General features: G+C 37.7%; 1 protein-coding gene and 1 long non-coding RNA gene across 3 annotated transcripts in view; one reads left to right on the forward strand and one right to left on the reverse strand.

Annotated features, from left to right (window-relative positions):
* The window catches only part of LOC310731864, a 307021-nt gene that overhangs the window by 253519 nt on the left and 25696 nt on the right, over nucleotides 1–27806 (forward strand). The window lies entirely within an intron of this gene.
* On the reverse strand, nucleotides 1913–27806 carry elapor2a (endosome-lysosome associated apoptosis and autophagy regulator family member 2a). Of its 2 annotated transcripts, none has more exons than XR_014535305.1 (22): nucleotides 27612–27806; nucleotides 22412–22532; nucleotides 18942–19131; nucleotides 18178–18325; nucleotides 17952–18041; nucleotides 17693–17798; nucleotides 17433–17585; nucleotides 16115–16203; nucleotides 15847–16027; nucleotides 15552–15680; nucleotides 15231–15321; nucleotides 13868–13970; nucleotides 13580–13717; nucleotides 12721–12984; nucleotides 11432–11605; nucleotides 11140–11320; nucleotides 8958–9054; nucleotides 8704–8805; nucleotides 7567–7693; nucleotides 6185–6376; nucleotides 5567–5732; nucleotides 1913–3456 (listed from the first exon to the last, which is right to left on the reverse strand). XR_014535305.1 is itself a non-coding variant. In XM_083551761.1 (22 exons), the coding sequence occupies exons 1-22, from the start codon at nucleotides 27744–27746 to the stop codon at nucleotides 3388–3390; spliced, it is 3033 nt and encodes a 1010-aa protein (XP_083407887.1). In that variant the 5' UTR covers nucleotides 27747–27806; the 3' UTR covers nucleotides 1913–3387. The 2 variants fall into 2 exon arrangements, 1 of the variants encoding a protein (XP_083407887.1); XM_083551761.1 differs by having other exon boundaries at nucleotides 6198–6376.

Genomic DNA, 27806 nt, shown 5'->3' on the forward strand with positions numbered 1-27806 from the left:
TGCACCCAGGAATTTGTGTCGTTAAATGGCGTAAAAAGAGCGCATACCTTACAGATCAAACCGAGACCACAGCTGTATATTGGAGACCATTAGGCAACCGGTTTGTGAATGTAATGCTCAGCAGCACCTCTTCAGGAGCAGCTGTTTAATTAGGTTTTAGTCTCATATAATTAATATATCAGGTAATTAGTACCTTTAACACATCCAGCGGATAATCGTTTCATTATTGCTTACATCTGAGGCCAAGTGTTAGCACTTACACTTCCAGATTGTTGGATATATCAAGACATAACTAGTATGTTAGTAAGTTAGTAAGTGAATATGGCCAAAAAAAACGGTGCAAATAGTATATAATTGCTACAGATACTCTAGGTTCTTGCTAAAATAAATATGTTATAAAGAAGGAAAAAAGGAAATATTCCAGAACAAGGATTTTGTCTTCCAGTAAGATAAAACATGCACACAGTAAATACTGTCTCCTCCTAGCTGTGTGTCTTATAGAGCATACATAATTAAATCCACCATACAAGCTCTCCTGTCCACTTTACTCTGTAATCTGTATGGTAAAATCTTCTCTAGATGCCGGAGTTGACATGTAAACAAAACTATAATGTTGGTGCTTGAAATGAAAATGCACTGGACGATATGTGTGTAGAATGGGGGGGGGGGGGGGAACAGGATTATGGAAAGTGGATTTTTTTTTCAGTGCCCCACAAGCATCAGCAGTCTCAGGCCTATCTGTAATTAGGTGTGCACTTCCCTCATCCTCCCAAAATCTGCAACTCCCTGATTCTTCCTGCATGACACGTTGCTAGTAGAGTCGACATATTCTACTTTGAAATGAGCAGACATTTTTATTTATGGCTGATGTCAAAGGTTTATCACAAGTAGTGGTCTTCTTATTGTGACTCGAATTTATGGTGAACATGGACGTGCGGATCCAATGTGCCGGGTATGGATTCGACAAAGCGCTCTTGCAGAGAGACGTTTGTCTTCCTCTGTCATTCTGTATGCTCCCAGTTTCTATACAGTGTAATGTCTTGTTAAGGAAACCTGTGTTGAATTTTTGAACTCTGGTCAAACACAAAGCAATAGAACAGTACCCATGGTGCAGTGTGTGCAATAACAAGGATATGATGATATAATAAATAATAACCTACTGTTGTTGTAAATCTGTTTTCTGTCTATTTTTTGGGGATGGTACCCTTGAGGGTGAGAAAAAAAAAGTCCTGAAGGTCATACAGATGCATACTATTCAAAGGATGTCCCTAGAGTCCTTTTCGCTCTGCAACTCAAGAGATTAATGTGTCTTGCATTGACAAAAAGCCACAAGCTCTTTCTTTAGGAACTTTTCTCTGCTGTGAATTATTCTGCTGATGTCCAGCTGAGTTTCTAAAGTGGCCTGGGCATTAAATATGAACAGAAAAATGGAGAGCAAATTTTTTTAGCTGGGGATTTTCCAGCCGGGATAATGCACTGGAAGTGCTGAACCCTTTGAAAAGCCACCCTTTTATCAGCTATGGCGCTTCTTCTGAGGCAAAAAAAGGAAAGGTGAGCGTGTGTGTGAGTAAGAGCTAGTGTGTGCCTGGCAAAGGTGTGAGATTTTGGGTGGAACCTGTGAATTGCACTTCCTCAGTTCTCTATGGTTTTCTAATGGACTGTGTGAAGGGGTTTTATTAAAAAAAAAAAAACAGCAAGATTGCAATTTCGCAGGCTTTCAGTTAGTCACTCTCGATGTAATGCAAAGAGCTGGAGATAGAACTGTGTGTATAAGATAGCTTCTTTGGAGTGAGGAAAGAGGCAGGAAGTTAATAGAAATTAAGAAAAAGGTTATACATGTTCTTAATAATAATAAAAATATAATAATAAATCTGAACGCTTACAGGTGAAATTAATGACACATGACGTGATATTGTGCAAATCTTACTTTATTATCAAAACCCAAATAAGGAAAGCCCACATTTCAGTTGAACATAATGGTATGGCTTTCATTACATTCCGAGCACAATTCTAAATAATAAGATAATAATTTTACTCAGTACTATTCATTCCTTAATTGGCATTAAAAGCAAAGGGGAAACCTAAAATGAACAAGCCAAGGCACACCAACCTTTCTGCTAGAATCAGTTTGTTCAGTTTAAATTGGTCTTATCTCAAAAATGGCCATACTTAAACAGTATATTGAGGCATTTAGTGGGAGATGGAGCTAACAATCCTATTAAAGTGGGGTCAAAAAGTCTGAGACCATAAATGAGGATAGATTGATCTTGCATTCCTTTCTCATTTTCATTTACAGTTTAGTGAAATCTTACAAATATGTATATAATCTTGCCTTAATAACAGAATGAACTGGCATGGACTCTACAACTTTGATGTTAGAGCAAATCAATTGGTGCGTTGACTCTCACGTCCCTCAATGGATAATTTCCATGAAACTTTAGCATAAGGAAGTAAAGCATACATTTGCTTTCGGTTTAGAAAGTGAGCTAGAAAATAAAGCAGAATCTTTCATCGTAAAACTTATTCGAGATTTTCACGTTTTTAGATTTTGAAAATGTTTTGTGAATGTTTAGATTTAAACTGGAACAAAAAGCTTTGATTTTCACTGTGACCACACTGTACTTTTCGACCAGCTTTACTAGCTAGATTCATGCACAGTTGAATGGTTTTCTGCTGGAAAATTCCTAGTGATTTATCAAGTGTATTTTAGAAAGAAAAACTCCAACACAAATTTGTGTGAATCAGTCATTTGGAATTACTGATTTAGATCTATTAGATGGGTGACAAATCTGGCAGGTTAATTAGTCCAACATATACACCCCCATCCCCCAACTTATAACATACACAGTTACTCAATTCTCCTGGAGACACTTTGACTATTTATTTAAGGGAGGTGTGAACAGAGTGGATATATGTGAGTTGCTTATCATTGGTTCAGTTCATTTAGAGTGTTTATATTTCATTACTATACACAGCTGACAGAATATCACATTCTAGCACAGCCAGTATTTTGAAATCAGTGCTATTCTCAAATATTTTATAAATGCCCCTGAATTCTAGAATTTATGTGCAGTACCCTAACCCGCCTAACAAAGTCCTAAATCCTTAATGGTATTATAATATTCTTACAAAAGGAGACACGCAACCCAACAGACAGACACGTTGCACTTCGACAAGATAATGACATCAAACAGAACCGTCTTACAGGCTCTGCCTTTCTGTTCTTCTGGCCCAAATCCCCATGGCTCTTTGCTCCAAAGCTGTTCCACTGTCTGGCTTAGTGGCACTGCATGCGTACACGCTCCCAAGTGAAGAGCAGCTTCAAAGTTTCTCTTCATCCATCCATCCATTCATCCACCATGTCTCTTTTGCTTTTCCTCTTCTCCTCTATCCCCACACCCATTTCTCCGGCTGGGAGGATTTCAGCTGGACAGCCTCGGAGCTCTGCTCGTTGCCCTAGAAACAGTGACATGCAGTTTACATGGTGGAACAAATGTAGCCGGGAACACGGAGCTGGACCCTGGCCCATAAGGTCAGCTCGCTTCCAAAAGCACGGCCCTTATCCAGCCCAAGGACGAGGCAGCATCGCCGCACGTTACCTAGACAACCAGCACACACATTCAACTGTATTCATATGAAGTGTGTGGCTGCGGACACGGGAAAAAAAGGAAGGAATCTACCACCAACAGAGTCTGAGCCCAGCAACATGCCTACACAGCTCAAGGGCATCATTACTCAATTCCGAGCTCTTTTGTTTGCTGAAATTCCCAGCTCTCTTAAGACAGGCATTTATTACATGGTCCACTTTAACATCCTTCACTTATTACTATTATTTAAATTTTTTTTTTACAAATTACACAAATCAACACGGTGCATATTATGCATTCAAATATCTTTCTAGCGGAGATCACATTGTGAATATTTACAATTGTGATCAGCAGAAGTAAATTAGTTACGTTTACTTGCTTCCACTGATTTACTTGTTTAATCAACCTTCATTAATGTTTTGTGGTCTGAAAAGGTCTCTGTTTGCTAAAGGAGATTTAATTGTGTTCCCACGGGGACACTGCTTCATTTTTAGCTTCATTCTGCATGAGATATATTCTCGTATTTCATTAAGTAATACCACTTCCAAAAAGGAAAAAAGTCCCTCCTAGCGCACTCTCGTTCTGTCTGTATTTCTGTCTCTCTCTCTCACTAATTGGCTGCAAACACAATGTGGCACGCTGCATCTTTCCCTGCAGCTCAACATAGTCTTTTAATCTTAAAGAAGCCCCTCAGTGATTTCTTCAGCGGGCTTCAGTTAAACATCAAGGCGCATACTCACACATGCGTGCACGCACTCGCACGCACACACACTGATTTTGCTACTGCTGTGAGCATTAAAAAGGGAGAGGGACCCAGACATCAAGAGACACAGAGAGAAGAAGTCTGTCTCAGGTTCAACCAAGGTCTCAGTTTTTTTTAAAAGCATGCATTTCTTGCGTTCAGGCATTTTTACACCGTAACCACATATAAGCTTGGCTTAATTTCAAATGCTAAAAAAAAAGTAAAAGTTTACACATTCACTATACCAGCCTTATAAATTACCTTTGCCTCCCCAGGTTGTCTCCCCACATTTCAAAGAGAGCCTTAGCACAGAGCACGGTAAATGAAATCTTGAGATTTCTTTGAAAACACCACAGCGCTGCTTGAATTCTCAAATGTGATTGGTCATTAGGTGTTGATTTGTTTTCTAGAACCGCAGCTCTGACAGTAGCCTCGGCTGAAATTCAAATTACAGAATCATATTATTGTACCTGATTGTTTCTGGTGGTCACAAAATATTTCCAGGGACTCATCATAATCTAAGTCTAATAAACGACACATTAGGAATGTGTTTGTATCAACCTTGGAGCTTAAACCACAGTCTGAACTGCTGCTATAGAAAAACAATCAACACCTTATGACCAACAGAAATTTGGTATATTTTTTTAATGTATTTTTTCCACACGGAGACATATAACAATAAGGCATAACAATATGACATTATAACATTATGACTGGTGAAGTGAATAACACTGATTATCTCCGTTTGTGGGTGGGATTTATTAGGCAGCAAGTGAACATTTTGTCCTCAAAGTTGATTTGTTAGAAGCAGGAAAAATGGGCAAGCGTGAGGATTTGAGTGAGTTTGACAAGAGCCAAATTGTGATAGCTAGATGACTGAATCTGAGCATCTTTAAAACTGCAGATCTTGTGGGATGTTCCTGGTCTGCAGTGGTCATTATCTATCTAAAGTGGTCTAAAAAAGGAACAGTGGAGCACCGGTGACAGGGTTATTTGGGGAGCGAAGGCTGGTGTGTGTGGTTCATTCAAACAGATTTACTGTAGCTCACATTGGTAAAGTTAATGCTGTTAATGTACAACAGATAAGGACTGTTTTGGCAGCAAAAAATAAATAAATATTAGGCGGATGGTCTTAATGTTATGCCTGGTCGGTATATCTTAGTGGCATAGAAAGCACTGAATAAAACAATACACACTAAGAAAGTTCAAAAATAGTATCAAATGGTATAGTATGTACCTTGGAAGCGATGGCCTTTAGCTTGCCAAGTAAAGAGGGCTTTGTGTAAACTACGTCATCCTCCACCTCCTCTCCCTCGCCCTCCATGATGGCACAGCTGTCTGCTCCTGGTAGCTCGCACTCCTTGTTGGCTGACATCACCAATTTTGAATACTTGTACTCCAGCCTTTACAAGAAATGAGGGGAAAATATATGACCATTTGTATGCACAACAGTAAGAAATTCCTAAGAGACCCATGCATTCTAAAAAAAATTTCTTTCTTCCTTTCTTTTCTCATGATCAGCACATCATTTTCTCATGATCTTGACATTAACAAGTTGCCACAAATGGTAATGATTATTATCCATGATGCTGAGAAAATGCTGCCTCTAAAACATGTTCTTATGCTGAACACACTAAAAAATTTAGTACTGATTATGAGGAAACAATGTTTATGGCAAGATTATTTAAACTCTTTTTTGCTGATCATGCAGTTTGCTCACATAAGTCATGTTTTGATCAATGTGAGAAACTTTGTGATTTTCAGTTGCTGTGCAGTGTGAATAGTCAGGGGGTGATTTTGATGTGACATTGTTAACCCATCTCTGAATACTGCATGTATGATAAAGATCGCAAACCTGAAGGTCTTACTTTTTGTTCTTCTTCCAAAAGTGGCATGTGAGAGCGACAAGGAGTGCAGCAGTAAGCGTACCCACTACAGCTCCCACCTTTAGCCAGAACTCGATCATCTCACATGGCTTGCTCCTCTTAGCTGGGAGAGATACTCCTCCTGTACAGAACCTTGGCTCTGTCCACACATACACAGTGTCCTGAGAAGAAAAACATTTACAAATTCAATCACATCTTATTTACATCCTATAGCGTTGTGTGGTTGATTCATTAAAAAGTTTCTGAATTGTTATTTTTTACTTGAATAAAAGTCTGAGTGTTATAAATGTTTAATATAAATGGGATTTATAAAGAAACCTACTATTATATGATGTCCTAGAGACTGAATTTAAATTTACACTCATCAGGGCTTGATAGAGACTTCATTAGTTTAACTGAATGCTGTGGAATCCACTTTATTTAAACAATGAATGTGAATAATCATATGATATCAGAGTTCGAGGTGTGTATTGACTTCAAATCACCAAGGTAAATATGTCAGGCCAACTTTGTAATTAGGGGATTGGTTTTTCAAGATTCTCCCGTCTGTTTGAAGACAGCTGTTTCAGTTTGGCATAAATGGCTTTCATTAGTCATTCAGTCATACTGGGAGGAACCTGAAAAAGTGGCCAGATGTCATTCATTTTCAATGCGAGCTTGTGGTTTTCAGCACAGGTTCAGAACAGGTTAAGTGACTCCTGGCAACAAGAAGGGTGCAGGAAAAGCAATGAGATAAAAAAAAGACTGAGCTATGTTTCACTTTCACTTAAACGAAAAAGTGAAGCAATATGCTGACTAGTGTTGAGGGAGAGTGACACACTTCTCATTCTTTTACTTTATAACATTTTTCATGTTATTATTTCCAGATATTGTTGAGGTGTTGGGCTTGAATTGTTCAATATAGCAGAATATAGACTACAACAGAACTGTGCCAACGCTTTTGTCGCAAATAGATGGCAGTAACTGAAAAGTTAAAGTTTTGGCTCATTTCCCTGCAGAACTTTTTTGTTTTTAACATCCCGACTCGGCAAAATAGGCAAGACTTGAGTGCAGTAAGAACGCCCACTGGCAGCTAAAGTAGAGCAACTTGAGGATCATGAGGCAGAAAACTCACTGCTGATGTGAACATACTGTGGGGTTACAGCAGATTTCAAATCAAGTTGTCCAGAATGTATGCATTGTTCTGCTTCAAGGATTGTCACTTGCACTTCTGGTCAGAGTTGACACATTGACATCAAGAAGTACTAACTGTTTGAGTAGTGAAATATCAGCATGAAAAATCCAGCTGCCAAGATTTAGATTCTCTATGATCTCCATGACTGAAAACATTCACAGGCTAAAAAAAGAATACCTGCACTCCTCCTTTACAGGCTCCCTCGATCTGGTGGTAGTCTTCTGCAGTGCAGTGCGGGCAGGCACTTAAACTCTCCCATAGGAAGTAGAAGGTGCAGCCATCACAGGTTCCTGCAGGACACTCCCTAAGAATCAACACATACCACAACACAGCAAAGCCATTACCCAAACACATGTTGCTACTCAATTATAATTGAGTTGGTTGCCGGCTAAAATCAAGCAGTACAGTAAACTCTAATAATCAGGAATTTAATCAAATAATTAGGAATTGAATAGATAATTTAATTTGGAATTGCTTTTACAATAAGTCTCTCAAGTGTAGAAACTGTAAGTGTTTTCCCCAATAGTGGCAACATTGAATGCCACAGGCATTGTAGCTGACAGTCTAAGATGCAATTGTTCCTTCTCTGTAGCTGAAAATGAAAACATTCCTCCTCCATCTGTCAATCAGAGCAAGAGTAGGAAATCACAGGCGTTTGTGTAAAGAAGAGGACTTTCAGCTGCCCTGATGTTGCATTAGCATGTTTACTCGAATCGTGCGCTGGAGTTGTCTATGACTAAATCATGACAATTCACAAAATAAGAAAATAATCATCAAATACATCCTGTTTAGGAAAATTTTAAATGAAAAACACTGTCTCAGCACCACTGACTCAATGTCCTTCATTCATTCAATTTGAGATGAAAGAAAACCATATAAGCAGGAGGAAACCTATGTTCTCATACAAAACACAATAAATTTATCTCAGGATCAAAGCAGGACTCCTGTATTTTTTACTACCTACTGTGCCAAAATGTAACTCTTCAAGCAAAACCTACAAAATCATTAGTGTATATGTAAAAACTTTCACTGAGTCAGTGTAATATTCCAATAGTTAAAAGTAACACAAAAAACATTATCTACTTGTGGAGCCAAGATCCAAGATTTGTTTAAGTGGCGGTCTTTATGATATATAACTCAAGATAAGAACTGCCTTACTGGAACTTTATAATTCAAGGCAAATGTTTAAAGAACAAATGGACCCTATAGTTTCATTAGGACACGCTGGTTGCAGACAAAGCAATAATATCACTATGTTCATCAAAACCTTGTACTGTAAAAACTTGGCACATGGTGAGTATGAAGGTGGTATACCTGGGTACAGATATTTCTCCTTTAGAAGACTTTTCAGGGTTACAACGGAGTGTGAGCACTGTATTTCGCCCATTTTGACAAGAAGATGTCGTCTGTGGAGAGCTGCGCAAGATAGCAAAACATTGTAATCTTGTGTGTTTAGTAAAGAATCGTATTCTCAAAAAAAAAATAATGGTTCCTTTTTGACTTTATATTATATGAATATAATAAAATGAATTCAAATGTGAAGTGGGTAGATGTTTTTGTGCTGATACCGATAGAAATAATTGACGTCTGGGACTCTCTTGGATGAGGCAGCAAAGAGTTCTGGTCTAGCATTTACTCCATTGAGAAATTCCTCCACTGTGGCTCCTGAAAACAGTTTTGAGGAGTAACACAGTCTCAGAAATGAAATTTTACTGTCAAATATATACATAAACACAGAAAGGGTTATGAACAAAGACAGAAATTAAGAGCTCAACAAATACCGGCTGTGGTGTAGATAAATGTCTATATCTATTTTCTAGCCCAAAAAAATGTCAAAATGTTATTTTAAAAGCAGCTATCAGTTTAACTTGTGCAACAAATGTGGCAGTGAGAATGGGATACACTGAAAGGTAGCACACTTAATAAAAAATAAGTGTGTACAACCATATGGCTGGATTAAACAGCCACTGAATTGTAAAGTTTGCCCTGGGCACCACTGTATCTGGTCTCATTAGCAACAATGATGAAACCACCTGCAGCAAGGTAACAGAGCTAAAGGAAAAAAAACAATCACCTCATGCTTAACATAGACAAAACAAAACTGTATATTGTGGATTGGAGGGGATTGGAGGGAGTTCATTTGCCCATACTGGTGTGAATATATTTCATAAAATCCATATGGATTACCGTGTGTCTATAATAAACTTTATAAACCATAAACCATAATAAAAAAATTTGTAATCATTATTTATTTCTTTAAAAAAAATTTTGTCCTGGACAAAAGATTTTTGAAGACAAGGGAGGGTAGGATCACAGATTTGCATTGTTGCATTGACATAAATGTTGGCATTTGAATAGTTTTTAACATATTTGCATCAGTAAAAATGTATTTAGATAGATCATTGGCCATGCATCGAGATGTAAATCACATCGGACTCAGTTATAGAGACGTGCCGCCCCTAGAAGACACTAATGTCTGTGTTGACCTGAACTTCATGATCTTAACTGTTATTATTTTTGTCATTTAAATCTTCATGATATATTTCTCTGTAAATGCCATATCTTTCTTGGTTTAGCTCACTCATATTAGTATTGTGTGAGAACACTGGATCTTTTTACTAAGGACCAACAGCATAGAAATTCTACTATGATATTATCATGAGTGTCCTGAATGCTGGTATTAAAATGCAGTATAGTGCAGTGCAGCAGTGAAAAGGGATCTGGAGCTGAACATCAAGTTTCTGAAATACACAGACATTCCATTTGTTGTATCAATAAAATGTCTGAAAATTTGATACTACTGAATGTTTCATATGAGCTGTAATATCAATACTCAGCTCACTTTATTGCTGCTTGCAGCCAATCAGAGCAATCACAGTCTTAAATTTGCTTAGTATATCTGGGTATAAATATAATATGGCAGGTAAACAGCAAAACAATAAGCTCCTGGGACAACTAATCTCCACTAAAAATCACTGGCCCTGAGCTAGTGAACACTTTAAAAGCATGTTCAAAATCTTTTCTTCCTGCTAGGCTCCCACTGCAATGCTGAAACACTGACCAACAAACGGAAAAAGCGTTTCTATTTCAAAATGGCTCATCAGACATTTATATTAACATCATTAATACAAACATTAACAAATTGCTATCTGGGGTGTTGGGACAAGGAGATCCTGTAGTCACTGAATTGTATTAATTATTGCACACAGGACATGTGACTCAGTAGACTGCTGAGGCAGTCACCAGTGTTCTCATACATTTACCAGAGTTAAAAAATTGTCTCCGTTTTGGTTATATTTGAGAAAGTAACGTTTTAAATTGTATATGTACTTTTGGGTTCTTTCTATTTATTGCTTGTATGAGGTGCTTTAGTGGTGTGTTTTACCTCTTACTTAGTAATAACTCTTCTGGTAAGAACTATTTTGATTGTCTAAATTTTAAAAAACATATATATATTGTCATATATTTGGGAAAAAATATGGTAGCTGATATTACTAACTAGAATACAACATTAACTATAAAATATGCAGGAAAATATATGCACATTATGCATGTATCCATGCATGGTCATGCAACTAAATAGACAGACCCATCTTCCAAGTTTGATTATAAAATGTACTGGCCCAAATACATAATACGACTCTTAGGTCTCTGTTTGTATTGTTTGTTTTGTTTCGCATCTATGTAATGTCTGTATTTTTTTCTCCAATAATAAAGTCCTTCCTCTGTAAAATCCTATGACCAACTTACCAAGAAACGTGTCTGCCAAACTGATTGACTGTGAGACAACAGCAGTCCTGAAGCCCCGCCCATCCGAGGGTATGATAGTTGATTGACAGATAAAGGTTTCTACATAGTTGGTATCACCACTGTGAGAATCTTTATCAGATAGATCTGTAACATTATCTGTACACATCGCTGGCTTGTGGCCCTGGGTGGAACAGAATTCAAACAAGAACTAAAAAATCTGGCTTTGAAAAAAAATGATATAATAAAGTATCACTTGAGCAATCCCAGTGCAGGATTAGGTGTGAGTGTATACCTGTGTCCCACTCAAGCTGATGTTGAAGAGATGGTAGTACTTGGTGCCCTTGGAAGTGAAGCTGGGACCATTCATGACGGAGCCTGTGGAGCCCAGGGGACTGAAATCGTACTGCATTGTTCGATTGAGCTCGGTGTGTGTGAACGAACAATCACTGTAGCACAAGCTGTGCTCCTAAAAACAAACAGAATACATTTCATAGCCCACTCCCTGCACAATGCATTACAATTTCACATCCAGAGTAATCACTGTCTGCAGACTGCCTTATTTAAATTCCATTAAATAGACTTTCACTTGTTTCGCTCTGCTGGCCATAAATCCAGCAGCTCAAACTCTGGTAGTACCAACCAAATCAATGAAAAGCACAGTAGAAGCTTATAAATAGGAGCCAATCAAGTCATACACATCTACAAGATCCCATTGTTCTGCGGCAGGGCTCCGGCATGAAACATCTGGAGTGGTTTGATCTATTTTTGGTCTGCACTCCTCTCTGCTGGATTTAGATAGTACATCACTAGCACACTGATAAATAAAAATAGCAGGAGTTCTCCAAATGCACTTATGAAGCGAACAATCTCTACTTTTCTCCTAATTGGGATTACCAAACAAATAACACCACAATAAAAACGAAATAAAGTGAGTGCTGTAACCACATAGTGACTTTATTAGTGTAGTGTGGAAGTAAAAAAGCAAGTGAATTGGGTTCAGTTTAAAAAATGTGAAAAACTTTGTCTCAGTTGGATTTCTTCTTGTATTATGTGTCAATTATAATATAATGCAATAATTAATAAATAATGCCTATTTTCACGAAAAATAATATAATATAATATAATATAATATAATATAATATAATATAATATAATATAATATAATATAATATAATATAATATAATATAATATTAATAGTTTAAAAATAACTACTGCCATTATTTAGGGCACCAGGTAGCCCGCAAGGACCACATGAGTAGCCCGCAGGCCTTTTCTAAAAATAGCTGTTTCCTACTTTGTTAAATCATTGTTGATACTTATTATGAGAAATCATTAGCATGATCAGTGTCTTCTCATAGATGAATATCATTAATTATTAATAATAACATATAATAAAAGGTAAATTGAGCAAATTTGTTATTTCAGATCAAACTGAAAACTGTGTGTATCATTTTGGCTTCTGCCAAATGCTGTAAATGTAAAATTGTGGATTTTTTTTCCTGACCCATACTACAGGTGGGACATCACATCAAGTTCGTTACATGATTATCCTCTAGCATGGCTAGAAGCATTGATTGTACCTTGTTGCTGTGAGCTCCTGGTCCACAAGGCTGACATGCCTCTTGGCCGTATATGTGGTGTCCTGAGAGGAAGGTGTTTGGTGGGCATTCCTGGCACTGATTGGTTTGCTCATCTATGTAATAGCCGGCAGGACATGGCACGCAGGCCGAGCCAGGCTGCTGAGACTCAATAGCACAAGCTCTGCATGCCCAGGCTACACCATCCAGAGCGTTCGTTACGGTAATTGAAAAAATCTTCACCATGTCGTTGACATACTGACGTCCCTACAAGGGGCACACAAAGTTAATTTATTATGTAACACTGCAAATAAATTGTTGCATTAAAAAATTATGTTAATTATTATAATACATCAATGCAACATAAAACAGCATTTGATTCAGTGCATTTTATTTGTTGCAGAGTAAATAAGGCATACACTGCATTTTTCCCATTAAAAATGGTTTTAAGATGCCATCACAGATCTCTAAGGTGTGGAAAATATGTTTCATCGACATTACAGGAAGGATTCATACAATTAATGAATGAATTAAGACATTTATGTCTTTAATATTGGCCTCAACTGGCATTTGTACACATGATGTGTGAACTTTCAGACAGTAAGGCTGGACTTAATCCTGCTCCTCGCTTGAGATGATACCACACAAGAAAAATGGGATTAACTTTAAGGTCAGGATCGCGCATAACTGAGACCCAGCTTTGTTGTTGAGAATAAATCTGTAGCTACTGTATGTCTGCGGTCTGAATACCAATGAGCACAACTTCAGTATTCAACCCTCACAATCCACACTGCCTGCTTAACGAAACACACAGCCCTACATATCTATCAGTGTGTGTGTGTGTGTGAGTGTGTTCACATACATCTTTAGCCTGGTTAGTGCGTTGAAAAGCCCATGTGTAGGACACAGATGCATTCTTAGTCATGATGTGAGTGTAGGACTGCTTCTCCTTACTTCCTTCCCACGATTCCACCACGTTAGTGCTCCGTCTGTCTGTGTCCTGCAAAAACAACAACACATATGCAAAAGAGCTTTCTTAGACACAAAACTAAGCCAAACTAATGTTTGCACAATGTGCCCAAGATGATGAAGTTCTGATAAAAGTGTGGGTTACACATAGATAATACAGAAACACAAAAAACACACCCACCATCATGAAGAAAAGCTGACAATCAGTTGAACATATGGTTTCAAACACGAAGGTGATGCGTCCAAACTCGCTCCCACTGGTTCCACTAACTGATGTTGGTAGCCTAAGACACGTAACCAGAAAACTTTCAGCGATTGCAGCTTTTCATAACACAAGACTGCATGTGATCTTTCGATGCTGAGACTATGAGCTAGCAATAAACTTTAATTTATTGTTGCTAGCTAAAATTTTTATAATAATAATAAGCAGTACAATGAAGAAATCACACCATGGCGCTGTTGATTGCTTAAATCAGATTGATTCATTTTCTATAACAGCAACTATTATAATCCTTTCGAGAACATGCACGTGCACGTGTTTTCTGTAAGAATTATTAAGCCTTAATTAAATAGGTGACTGTGGCAAGGAAAAACTCCCTGAGATGGCATAAGGAAGAAACCTTGAGAGGAACCAGACTTATATACTTCCCATCAGCCACTGCACCTCACTGAACCTTGTCTCCTGTCTCACGTTACAGTATATAGTAATTAGCAATTGAATTTAAGCTTTATCTCTCAATTGTATCCAATAGTTGTTGTTTCACACTGCATGGTCATGGTTTTCTTGCTTTGATTTGTATGCTTTTTTCTTTAAAAAAACTATTACATAGCGCACTATAAAAAGTTTTCAGAACGGAAAATTCTTTGTAGTTTCTCTGAAATGACAGTGTTTTTGTCTTATAAATACAAAAATTTCTAGCTATTAGAATGGCATTAACGACACAGCTATACACAAATCAAAGTTCTTCTGTTCATTAAAAATGAAATCTCTGGCAACTCCTTGTGGTATAGAAAGTATAAAAACTTCAGGGCTTCGGACTATATCCCACCACCTTGTTTCTGATTATTTCTCTTATAACACCATGTTGTGTCATGTTTTATTCCTTACTTATTATTAGGGACAGAACTCTGAGTGTTGGCAGCTACTGGGTGGACAGTGCCATTCTCACAGACTGCTCACTTCTACTTCCAAGTTTGTTTTTTTCCCAAATCTTTGCAGACATGTGTTGTATTTTAAGACAGTTTGTGTGGTGTGCTCACACTCGCAATCTGTGTTGGTGTCAGTCAACATTATGCCATTTATTGCATAAAAACAAGGCTGAATCCTACAATGTGCCAAATGCAATCCAGAACCAATTCAGAGTTGCAAGAAAAGACATTTCCCACTTTAACAATATTTACTATTGAATCAGTTCACCCTGTTAAAATGTGAAAATGTTTTCCGATAGGTAGACATCTTACATCACAATCCGTGTAAAAAGCACTCTTTAATTTTGCCACTGCAATCCTTTCCCTGATTACTAAAATGAGCTGTTTTGTCTCACCTGAACCCAGGAACCTTCAGGTTTAAGATGAGGTAATCATTATCTGAACCTCCAGCTCCAGAACGAATGTGATCTCCTGCCACCTCCCAACCTAACACAGACACACACATACAAATTAGTAATGTTTGGCCTGTATCATAAGTGCATGGAAACATACATGTTCACAAGCAAAGCACGGTTTCCAAGAATGCAACTCTTTCTCCAGTTCATTTATCCTGCAGCACATGGTGCAACACTGCCATCTCTCTGTCAACATCTGTGTCTGCATCTGTATGCCATTGGTCTTGAAATTGATGGAGGACCCCTCTCTCTGTGTCTCACCATTCATGCCATCACACTTCGTGTTGGCCACGTTGAAGCAAGATGACTTCATGCCAGAGGGCAAAATGTTCCACCACTTATACTCATAACCCAGGGCTGGCTCTGTGCCTGCAGGACACGGCTGGCAGGCTAGATGGTGACACAGAAAATCCAAAAAACACACCAAATCAGCATTGGCTTTCTAGTCAAGAAGGGATAAAAACAATATTTACAACTAACAATTTTACATATATTTGACAATTAAAATTTCTCAACGATTCCATCTATTTATCAAGACTTAACATGCAAAAGTCACCTTTGAGGCCATCCGAGTAGGTTCCTTGTGGGCAAGAAGAGCACGTAGCAGTGTTGTTGCTATAAAAACCAGGGTTGCAGGGAGGGCATGGCTCACGTTTACCAGAAGGGGGCAGCTTTACAGCATTAGGGGCGTCTTCAAGACAGATCTTAGGCTCAATCCATTTATACATAATCTGCGTCTGAGGCACACAGACAAAAAGTGAGTGGTTTCAACACTTTCAGTTAATCATGAAATGTGACATTTATGTAAAGCATGTTAACATTACCTTGCCATCTTTATCACAAACACTGTGGATCTGGAAGTAGTTTTTCTCTGAGCATGCAGGTCTCGGTTTACACTCTGCAGAGCCCTCCACTGGTCGAAAGAAAGGAATCAGATAAAATTTTAAATCATTACAGTATATATGTTATATTCTCCTTTTTAAAAAACTCATACAGCTTGCTTTATGCTCTTTGAGAAGAACGTGGCATCATTAAGCTTTAAACTTGAACAGTTTTTTTTAGATAGATAAATCACATTGTTTTAGAGGGAAATTGACAGTGATGGCTCTATCGACAAAAGGGCAAAAATGCATTATTAATTATACTGTGATCATATAAAGTCTATACTGAGAGCACTGGGCATGAAGTGGCACCGTATGCCCTGTATGGAACACCAATTTATCATACACTCATACATTTACTGCTAGGAGCACTTTAGTGTAGCCTATCCACCTAGATGTATGCTTTTGGGGGGGAAGATATCAGGGAACCCCAATGAAAACTCATAAGGGCATGAGGAAATCACAGGGTGATCAAATCACATCGAACCCCAGCCCATGCTGCAACACTACACTGCAAATTAAAGCTGTAAAATTGCACTAATTACACAATTAACACTTGTCAAATTCAGTTTTTGTACATTTTGTACTATTTTATTCATTTCTTCCATATTGTGTAGCCTTAGTTGCAATAATTGCTTTTCTTCAAATGTTTCACATTGTTAGTTTGTTACCACCAAATCACCAAATCTACTAACATCTGCTTCATTTCTGATCATGATGGATGGGTGATAGCACTTATTTGCTTTTCAATCCAATATCAGGTACTTTTTAGGACCAGTATTATTGATACCAGTACCAATACAATACTGGTAAAAAACTTTTCAACATAAAAAATAAAATCTCTCAGAAAGCACAGATAATGGCACAGCAAATCAAAACAGTTCCTATTCATGTGAATAATAGATTTAACATATCTAAAAATGTATATTTTTATATATGATCTAATATATCTAATATATCATATCATTTATTACACCAGTCCATGGGTATGCAGGAATTCACATTTTTATCTATCCAAAAAACATCATTATTATTATTTATCATGTTTCCTATTTGTTGGGCCATTTGGAACCTTTAAACATACAGTGTACAATTAACAAAGATTTCATCTCAAATCTGGCTGCGCAAAATACTGCACACACTGTTCTAGAGGAATTATCCTTATACTCAGCAACTTGCTATACCTCCAGGGCAGCAATCAATATTAAAAAGAATCTGTCTGAAAATCATACAGTATATGTCATAGTGGTGATGTGCTTACATGCATAATGTGTGTTTGTGTCACAGGGAGTGCAGGAGCTGGCTCCTCGGCCTGCGTGGGTGTCTCTGGGACAAGGTTCACATGAAGAAGAGCCAGGAGTGTTACTGAACATGCCTGGCTTACAGGGCAAGCATTCTGACATGTATGCCACACCTTGTAGAGAAACAACAACAAACAAAAAGAATGAATACATAAGAAAGGAAAAACGAAATTCGATTCGGACTGAATCAGTGTTTGTGGAGTGTTTTTTTGCATTGCACCTTCTATCTGCATGTTCTTTAGCAGCACGGGTTTGACCACTTTAGCCCCTACGGTAACACCTGTGGTTCTCCAGTACAGCACGTTTGCACCAGATTTCAGACTGACCTGCATGGGTGAAAAATGCCCCACTGTTATTAACACACATAATCACTGACTGGAGGAAAGACTGTAACACCTTTTCCACTCTACTCCTTTAAAATACTTCCGAGGCAAAAGCAAAGAAATCCAGCATGTGTACGTATGCAAATACTTATGTACCCTGTGTTTGGCCCACTCTCCGTTGTTTGTCAGCTTCATCCATTTCTTATCATAAGTCCTGTCCATTTCCTGGCACTGGTCATTCTGAATCTGTTACAGTAATCAGAATTAAAATTAAGAAATACGCACACTTAGTTGCTTTTAAATCATTAAAAAAAAGCCCACCACCTCCTGCCATCATGAGTACACAAATAATGTAGGTGTATAAGGTGGGTGTGCTACTCACAAAGAACTCGAAGAAGATGTTTTTGTCTACATACTGATAGTCAAAGGACACAGAGCCTGGCTTCTTGAGATGAACAGCATAGACAAGAGAGACACTACACTCATCTCGGTTGGACTCCACATAACTACCACGGGCGATCCATGAGGAGCTGAACAACAAAAACAGAACCCCTCACACAGACGCAACAAAATAACAGTCATACATAAACAATGTAGAACAAGTAGAAATCAGTGGCAGCTACTTATTGTCTCAGCTGCCAAAAATGCTAGTCCTTCTTGCTATTAATTCAGATCTCTCAAAATCCCACAAAATATATTTCATACCAAAAAGAATCTATAGCAGAAAACATATTTCAGACATTTGACCTTACCGTGACCTTCAATGCTGTTTAAATCAATTTCTGAAATCTAATCAGCTCATCTAGCAGGTGATAATTCTTTATACATCTTACAAACATTTTAAACACTAGCGTTTAATATACTGCCCTAACAAGAGTCACAAAAAACACACGCCATAAGATTTTCAATCCCTTTTACATTCAATAAATTAGCCATTGGTGTAAAAATTAAGTAGGTAACATTTCTGAAATAATGTGGACCACAATTTTACTTTGATCTTGATGATGTTATCGTAATTCGAAACCAAACTCAAACTCAAACTAACCTGAATTCTAGATTCAATCTGAAAACATTAGACGCAACAAAATAATATATAAATATCAAAACTGTAAAAGCACTGCGGTGAGAAATTAACATGTCACTCACCCGTTGCAGCTCGGCCCCTCGTGTCTGTATGGTGTATTGTCGAGAGACGTCACCAAGCTGCTGAATCCAGGGGGAATGTCATCCCACTCATCAAAGCGGATACCGCTGCCGAGTGAGAAGGACCCGGCTGCACACTGAGTGCACTCTTGTGAAGTCATCTCCAAAAACTCCCCAGCTCCACAGGAGAATGCTGTCAAAAGACAGATTGATCATGCACAAGGTAGTCAAATATCACTAGGCTCAAAATATTGGAAATTCTGAGAGCAATAGAATTAGCCTAAAAAAAAATAGATAGACACCTGTACACATAACACTCAAAGCACTTGAAATGCATACTGCTAAATATGCGTGTAATAGTTCTACACGTCGTCAAGTTTATTTCTTTAGCGCTTTTCACCACAGACATTGTCTCAAAGCAGCTTTACAGAATTACAGAACAGTTAAGGTGAACGATGTGTATTTATCCCTGACTGAGGTAAGTTAAACCTCCCTTAGATGTTATGAGGAAGAAACCTTGAGAGGAACCCGACTCAAAAGGGCAACCCACTCTTATTATGGATATTTGTGTTCATCAGCCACAAGGATATTATGAAGGGCAGGCACTGATGTAGGGTGAAGAGGCCTGGGGTGCAGTCAGCGTTCCAATTCAATTCTTTATACCACACCATACTACACATGGACACTTTAAGGACAATCACACTAAATCACTTTAATTTGTACTGTCAATATCTGCCATACGCATCCATCCCCATCTAGATTCATGTATATACATATATTTTCTATAATTTATACTTTTTTATTAATCTACGTATCTCTATCTTTTTATCCTTATATTATATTCCTTTTTTTTTCGAACTTAAATGTCGGTCGGTCATATAAAACATTTCACTGCATGTCGTACTCTGTGTGTATGTGTATGTGACAAATAAAATTTTAAATTGAACTTCCTCATTAAGTGACAAATAAGGTCTGGGCATCCGGCCCATTTATAGACCTCGTGATGATGTCCACTAGACCGCCAGTCCCTGCTTGGACAAAATAGTTAATTTTCCATAATTTGAAATAAACAACTTGTATAGATTTATGCCACTTGCCTCTATCCAGCGCAACTTACAGTTATCTAATTTATACAAATGAAAAGGGTCTTGTTTAAGGGTCCAACAGTGGCTGCTCAGTGGTGCTGGCACTTGCACTCATGACATTCTGATCTGAAGTATAACATCTTAACTACTTCCCATTTAATGATATGATACACTGTATAGTCAAATTTATTGAGACACCTGACTTTTCCAGCCATATGTGGTTCTTCCCCAAACTGTTACCACAAAATTGCAGGCACACGATATTTAATGTCTATGAATGCCGTACAATTAACTTTATTCTTTTTTTAAGTAGGGGACCCAAACCTGTTCCAGCATGACAATGCCCTTGTATAAAAGCCAGCTTACATGGGTTGGAGTGGAAGATTTTGAGCAGCCTGTTTTAGAGCTCTGACCTGAACCCTATTGAACACCATTTGGCTGAATTGGAACACTGACTGCACCCCAGGCCTCCTCACCTACAGAAGTACCTGACTTTACTAACACCCTTGTTCCTAATGAACACAAATCTCCACAAGCGCAATCCAAAATATAGTGAAATATCTAAATGGACATTACATGGACAATAGACATTCAACACATGTGTAATGTGATGCTCAAAAACCATATACCATACTTATCACCAGGTGTCTGTAAACTTTTGAAAATATAGTCTATGTGTTCTTCAGTCTAAAAAGTACAATAAAATAGATACTGTGCATGTATAAACCATGTTAATCCCAAGAGTCAGCTGCCTATCAGTTTGCTGTATTATTACTCTGAAGTAAAGTTGTTACAAAAAAAATCTTCAAACTATTAGGCCTTTCATTTCAAACCTGCTCTAACTAATTTGTCTTAAGGGACCTAAGGTAATGTGTCACAATGAGAAAGGTACATTGCACCTTTCAGTAAGACCCTGGACATTTTTTTTATATATTTATTCTGTGGTAAGTGATGATCCTATGCACTATTTATTGTAGATAGGGAATTGGTGGGATTTTAACTAGCAGAAAATTAGCAGATAATCCACTGAACATAGCCAATGAGGTGCATACTATTTCCAGAACAATTTCCACATAAGATCATATGAGGAAACATAAACAGGATTGCTTTTTTCACAGGCAACAGTGACCTTTTTGGGGCTGCCAAATCTCCCTATCAATATGGGACAGCAGTGCTGAGATGTGCTTAAGGGAAAAACAACCACAAAAAAAAAGCAATTGAAACCAAGGTCTTATTGCCCATGTTTGGGATATGAACAGGACCCTGAGGCTTAGTTGGTAAATTCTAAGAAATGATACAAGACTTAGTAATAGACAAATAATGGTGTATCATACTGTAAGTAGACAGTAACTGGTCAGTGCATACTTTTACAGCTGCTTGTCCTCTAACCATAATTGTCAAAGCATTGATATCTACAGTACCAAACCATAAATTTTACCAAACCATACATTTTTCTGCAAGACAGTCACTTGTCCACAAGCAGCATTTTCTATGTTATGTTTGTTTACATTTTAATTTTTTGCTCATTTGCCAGTTGTCTTTTTAAGTCTCGGGACTCGGAATGGGCGTTTTGAGTGTCGGTCGGGTTTAGTTTTGTTCCGCACCGTTGGCTCTGGTCGGACAGCATCAGCTGTTTCTTGGCTGATTCTGCATGTCAATTCAGTGGCGGAGCTCGTCAGCAAGGAAGAGAATCCGATTGGCTAATTAGCTTAGCGAATGTGCACATGGAAAAAAAAGGAACACGAAAGATTGAAAAAAGCTACACAGATCCATCAGTATTGATCGCGGCAGGTGGAAAAGCTGCTTGTTTTATATAATTACAGTTCTAGCTCATCTGGTTTCCCTTTTTTGATGCCGAATACAGACTACTGCCGATGCCGATTAATTAAAAAATGCAAAAAAAATCATGCTCAATCAGTCGGTCGACTCTAGTATTTGCATAACTCTTCATCGGCTCCATTTATACAAATAGTTTGGGCATATCCTGAAATTTCAAAAGATTATGCTAAACCTTGCCTGGACCGGAAAGTAGATACACACTGCATGTTTTAAGGAAACAATAACAAACCACTATGTGCTCTCTGTAGGACGATTAAAAATATATCACTGGAGACAGCGAACAAAGAAACAATGGTTCAAGAACATTCAAGAGAGTCCAAGAGGAAATTCCATTCAGCAGATAAGGGTAAGACACGTATTAACCAAAGCATCCTGCTGCTGGAATGTTTTCAGCATTTCTTATATTTCTTCTTCTTGTTGTCATGATTTTTGCAAATATTTAAACCCTTCGTGGTTGCTGGCCAACAAGCAATGAATAAAATCTCAAACAATATGAACTCCTCTATTTTTCACTCTTTCACAGGCACACAGACACAAACATAGACCTACTGCAGTCAGTGCCTTGCACAGGGTCTGGTAGTCCCTTGCACTCGCCTGGCTTTTGAGGAATGGCCACTCTCCATCTCGAGCCACTGCTGTCGCACTCTGTGTACTCAAAGTAGTAATCCACCTGCAAACACAAAAAACACTAGCAATTAAACACATGCACACACACGCTCTCTTTCATGTCACATGCTGCCTTTGGTAACTCTGTTTTAGCTGAAGTGGCCATTGAAATATAAATTCTGTATTCCTAAAAGTGGACAGTAGGTGAACACTGACCGTAAGTGCTGCCAATGTAAACACAACTTGGCAATAGGAAAAATGTAATGTGAGTCATATACTGCAGTGCCTCCACACCCTTTCCCATACAGATACCGTCAAGTCCATTGGCTTGAAAAACATTGGCCTAAAGTTTATAGTAATTTTGCTACATAGGTGAAAAACTAAGAAAAGTACAGTGGCAAAGAGGCAACATTTAAGAAAATGTTCACAACAGAAGAAACTATGCATATCAGTACAAATTTAATGAGTTGTCAACCAAAAATAGCACATTCATTAAATAAAATGTATTTCTGTATTACAGAAACAGATCATATTTGTTTTATTTAAGGTAAGTATCATGGGTTGCATGTAAGATGTTAAGGTTTTCGTTGGGATTGACGAGGATGGGGAAGATTAGAAATTAGTTTATTAGAGGGACAGCCCATGTAGGATGTTTTGGAGACAAGGTGAGGGAGGCGAGATTGAGATGGTTTGGACATGTGCAGAGGAGGGACATGGGGTATATTGGTAGAAGAATGCTGAGGATGGAGCCACCAGGTAGGAGGAAAAGAGGAGGACCAAGGAGGAGGTTTATGGATGTGGTGAGGGAAGACATGCAGGTAGTTGGTGTTAAACAGGTAGAGGACAGGGTGGTATGGAGACGGATGATCCACTTTGTCGACCCCTAATGGGAGCAGCCGAAAGAAGAAGAAGAAGATCATGGGTTGCATGTATTAGGAACTTGTCATAGTGTGCTGGTGCTAAAAAATATAAAAAACTAAAAAAAAAAAATAGAAATAAAATAATAAATAAAGATACTATAACTATACAGTTTTTGCAGGGTATGTAAAGTGAGGCAGTGCAATAATTATCTTTCGCAAATAATTCCAGGGTGGAAGGTTGCAATATAATAGTCCTTCTTGGTTGCGTTAATGTAACATATAATAATAGAAGTTATCAGCTCAGTATCTTATATTCATATTTTTATTCATTCATCTTTAAAAGTGTTTTATACTCTTTAAGGACACAGTGAAGCAGGAGCTTATCCTGTGAACACTTGTAAATACAACCTGGATGGGACGTCAGTCAATTACAGGTCACCTTACATGGAGATAATAACAACGTCCATTGAATGACAAAATTTGGGATTTCCTTCTTGCAGGACAAATAAACAATTTTATTATATGCCGATCGCAACCTCAGAAAAAGCCACAGCTTTTCAATCGGGTCAAATTTGGACACTGGTGTGGGGATTATTGGTTTCACAACCAATTCTGTGGTGATCTGGGAGCATGTTTGAATAGCGAATGATATTTCTATTAGAAATTGTCTATTAGACTATTCCCTTTAATAGTGTACTCTAATTTGTACAGTAGTCATTTGAAGTGTATATTTATTCTAGACGTGTTGCGATGGAAAAATGAGTTCAAAGCATGCAATTCTGCTATCATGTCTTAAGCTATTGGACAATTTCAGACCTGGGCCTCGGTGTGTTTCAGGCATTTTTGAGATATCGGTATGTTGCACACTTATAAAGCATTTTTTTTTTTTTTTGCTGAATAAACAGACGTAAACGACCCATTAGTCTCCTCTTGTGCTGATTGAGGCAGAAGGAAGGAAAGGAAAGGCTGCCATCAGGAGGAAACAGATAAACCCCCAGAATGCCCTGCAAGTCAACACATGCCAAAGCAGTGCAGGGAACAGCTTTGCCACTCTGCCTTACTCCAAACTGCCAGCTGCACTCACTGATAACCACAGCAGTCTACTATTCATTGAAACAGAAGCACCTTAAGTGTCAGTTAAGATTTGAGAGAATAATCTTCCAATTTACATTATTACCAGTTAATCACATTAAACTTCATGACTGCACAGAAACCAAAAAAAAAAGTCACATATCTGGCAAGACTAGCTCCTGTTTGCTGAAGACTTTTCAATCACTGTCTCGAAAAGACTAAAGGACGAGACTCGGTTCCCTCAAGAATTACTGGCTTTCTCAATTATACTGAACCAATCATGCTCAGACAAAAATGTAGTATTTTTTTAAGATTTTTTTTTTTTTTTTTACTTTGCTTACTTTTACTTTTTTGTTATTATTCCTCAAATAAATTAGGTTTTCTAACCCACTTTTAATTTGATTCATATATCATTCGAGTACACTTTATTTCATATCGATGTTAAATGTTCGATTCTGATTTCAGTACAAACCTGAGAAGTTCTATATTCATGCACTCATCTTGATATGTTATTATAACACTATAACAGTATTTTATGACACACGGGGCGTCTTTAATAGCGAACGATCCACATACACAAAAAATTATGCTTGCTGAATTTCTTTTTTGAGGACTTTTGAAAGGAGTCTCTGTGTTAGTGTGTTGTCACAGTGATTAAGCTGCTTCTTAATGTTTTCTGACAAAAGATTTCAGGATGGCGGCTTTGTGCATTGTGATTATTGTGACAAACTGCATTTGTTTTGACCTTGTAACTTCTAGAGAGAAAGAATAAAGTTGGTGTGGAAACAAACATTATTAGCTGCTTTAATATTAGCAATAACAGGAACTAGCTTGTTCTGTGGACCTTCAATTGCTGGTTATGAGCGCAATCAAACAATGATGTTATTATGATATAATTATCTTTTTTTATGTTTTTTTTTTTTTTTACTTGGCCTCTTTTACCATGACCAACTTTCACCAAGTCTTTTATGTATTTCAGACAAAAGCCTGTTTATTTTGTTTGTATGCAACAAATTAGGTAAAAGTCAAAAGCACACAAGAATTTGACATTGAATGACAGGAACAAAGTTCTGTGGACAGATGACATTTTGGTTCTTATGTAATAGAAAGAACTGGAGAGAAAATGTTAGCAACCTGCCTCACACCCACAGTCGAGCAGGGGGTTGACAATTAATGGTTTAGGGTCGTTTTGGAGATGGGAAAATTTTAAACATTTTATGGGTGAATGGAATACTGAACCAACATGGCTACCATTCCATACGTCAACCCAACACAATACTACAATCTCTGTAAGCATTATTTGCAGAGTCAGAGTGTAATAAATCTCTAGACCTCTGTACGCTTATCTATTTGTTTGGTCAAACTAAACCTTCACACCGTTAAATTGCCAAGTTTGTTTCATATTTGCATATAAAAAAGGAACATGCTTGTTTCTCAAAAATGAAAAAACACTAATTGTCTTCATAGTTTTCAGACAGGCACTCTATAAATGGCACAGGAGACGTATCTGATGGTATCCGTGTCAATAACGTTGTCAGATTAATGCCATTTAGAAGCATACCAGAACTTTAAAAGATTGCTCTGGGGATTAGGTACATCAATATGTCTGCTTTGTAGTAAACTGAGTCGACTTTATTTTTTGGTTGATATTAAAAATAGAATCTGGTTGCACCACATATCCAGTAGCTCAGTAGCAAAGTCATGCATTTTTAACAGTGGACCTGCTTTCACAGAACAAAGTTTAACTAGACATTATAAATACAATCTACACCGTAGACTGCAGGACTAATGCCTTATCATACCGATTCATAGGTAAACATCAGTCTGCTGACTTATATTTAAAGAAATGAATGTACTTAATACAAAAGTACACTCAGGTCTATGTTCTGTACTTTCTTCCTTGCTAATTGTATATGAGCTTCTGTTCGTTCTGGCTCCTAAAGATCAAACACCAAAGTATCTATTGAGGTTTTAAGAGAGCTGTTTGTGAGATGCTATTTCTGGCTTGCCTATCATCAAGTACTTGAGATAAGAATGCAGACGTGACCCAATTGTTGAAAATCAGCACTCAGTGCTGCAATAGAAATGGCCTCACCCATTAGCATACTATTATAGATAGCACTGCCAGCCCAGGATTGAAAGCACCACAGGCAGAATATTCTTCTTATATAAGAAATGTTCAAATCATGAAAATGTTTGTCCCCAGAGTAGGTAAAAAATACTAAAAAATTATATTAATTAAGTAGCATAGTGTACACTGTTATGAATGTACAACCATGAGAGAACTGGTTTATATGATATACTGACCAAAGGTGTATTATAGCTGTTGATGTTCACTGCAATTAAGAGATTAATGTATTGTAAAACTGTGTCAAGCATGTCACATACATTATACTATAAATAATAATAATACCCCACTTCAAACTTCATCATACCACTGTTTTAGGCACATACAACTACATCATGACTGGCAGGAGACACAGCCAATTAGGAAGGTGAGAGTACAAGCATAGGAGGAGTCTGCATTATATAAAAATGACCAAAGTAGTGCATATGCCATTATGTTGACGTGTATTGTATTATTAAACAGGTTTAGAAAAAATGTATTAATGGTTCTAGCTTTTAAAAGTGGCACTTTAAAAGCGCAATCGTCTGTTTGAAGGTTTCGCAGTAGTAAACAAACAGGATGTGTTGTTATCGTGAAAATAATTAATGATGAAATGATGTAACTGCTGGCACCACCCAGAAGTGGATAAGAACAGAGGAAGAATTGCAATAATTTTTCAGTTTATTTAATATAAACAGAGACATTGTACATGAAATGCATTATTGAGGAAACATCCGGGAAATTAGTTACTTAGTATGATCATGTCTTACGCGTATTTATATTGTGTTATACATTATAAAATAGGAATATATTTAAATAGGAAAAGTATAACCAAATGCATTAGGATGTGCTACTTATTTAAATAAGATCCAGCAGTTACTTGGGTTCATGGAAATAAGATCAGTATGCTGCAGAAAGTGTTTAGAAGCATATGATGATCTGGACTAAACCAATTCAGCACCACACAGACAAACACACACAGAGAGAGAGAGAGAGAGAGAGAGAGAGAGAGAGAGAGAGAGAGAGAGAGAGAGAGAGAGAGAGAGAGAGAGAGAGAGAGAGAGAGAGAGAGAGGCATTAAGAGCCAATGTTGATGTGTTCTCACCTCCATGCACTGAGGCAGGTTACGTGCAGCACTCACTGGAGAGACAGTGCCTACAATAATGAGACACATCCATTCCAGACCCCACATATGTACCATTTGTGTCCTCAGATTTTTCTTAGACCAGCTGTGAAACATTAATCCTACAATTCAGGATAGGTAGCTATCAGCAGAGAGAAAGAGTGATTAAGAGAGTGT

This window comes from Silurus aristotelis, assembly GCF_946808225.1.
Source record: "Silurus aristotelis genome assembly, chromosome: 10".
Taxonomy (NCBI): Eukaryota; Metazoa; Chordata; class Actinopteri; order Siluriformes; family Siluridae; genus Silurus; species Silurus aristotelis.

Coding starts and splice junctions, on each gene's coding strand:
- elapor2a (XM_083551761.1), bottom strand. CDS start 27,746: ATGTTTCACAGCTGGTCTAAGAAAAATCTGAGGACACAAATGGTACAT. Junction 16,028..16,114: donor TTTGTGATAAAGATGGCAAG/GTAATGTTAACA, acceptor TGTGTGCCTCAG/ACGCAGATTATGTATAAATG. Junction 11,321..11,431: donor TCAGCTTGAGTGGGACACAG/GTATACACTCAC, acceptor TGTTCCACCCAG/GGCCACAAGCCAGCGATGTG.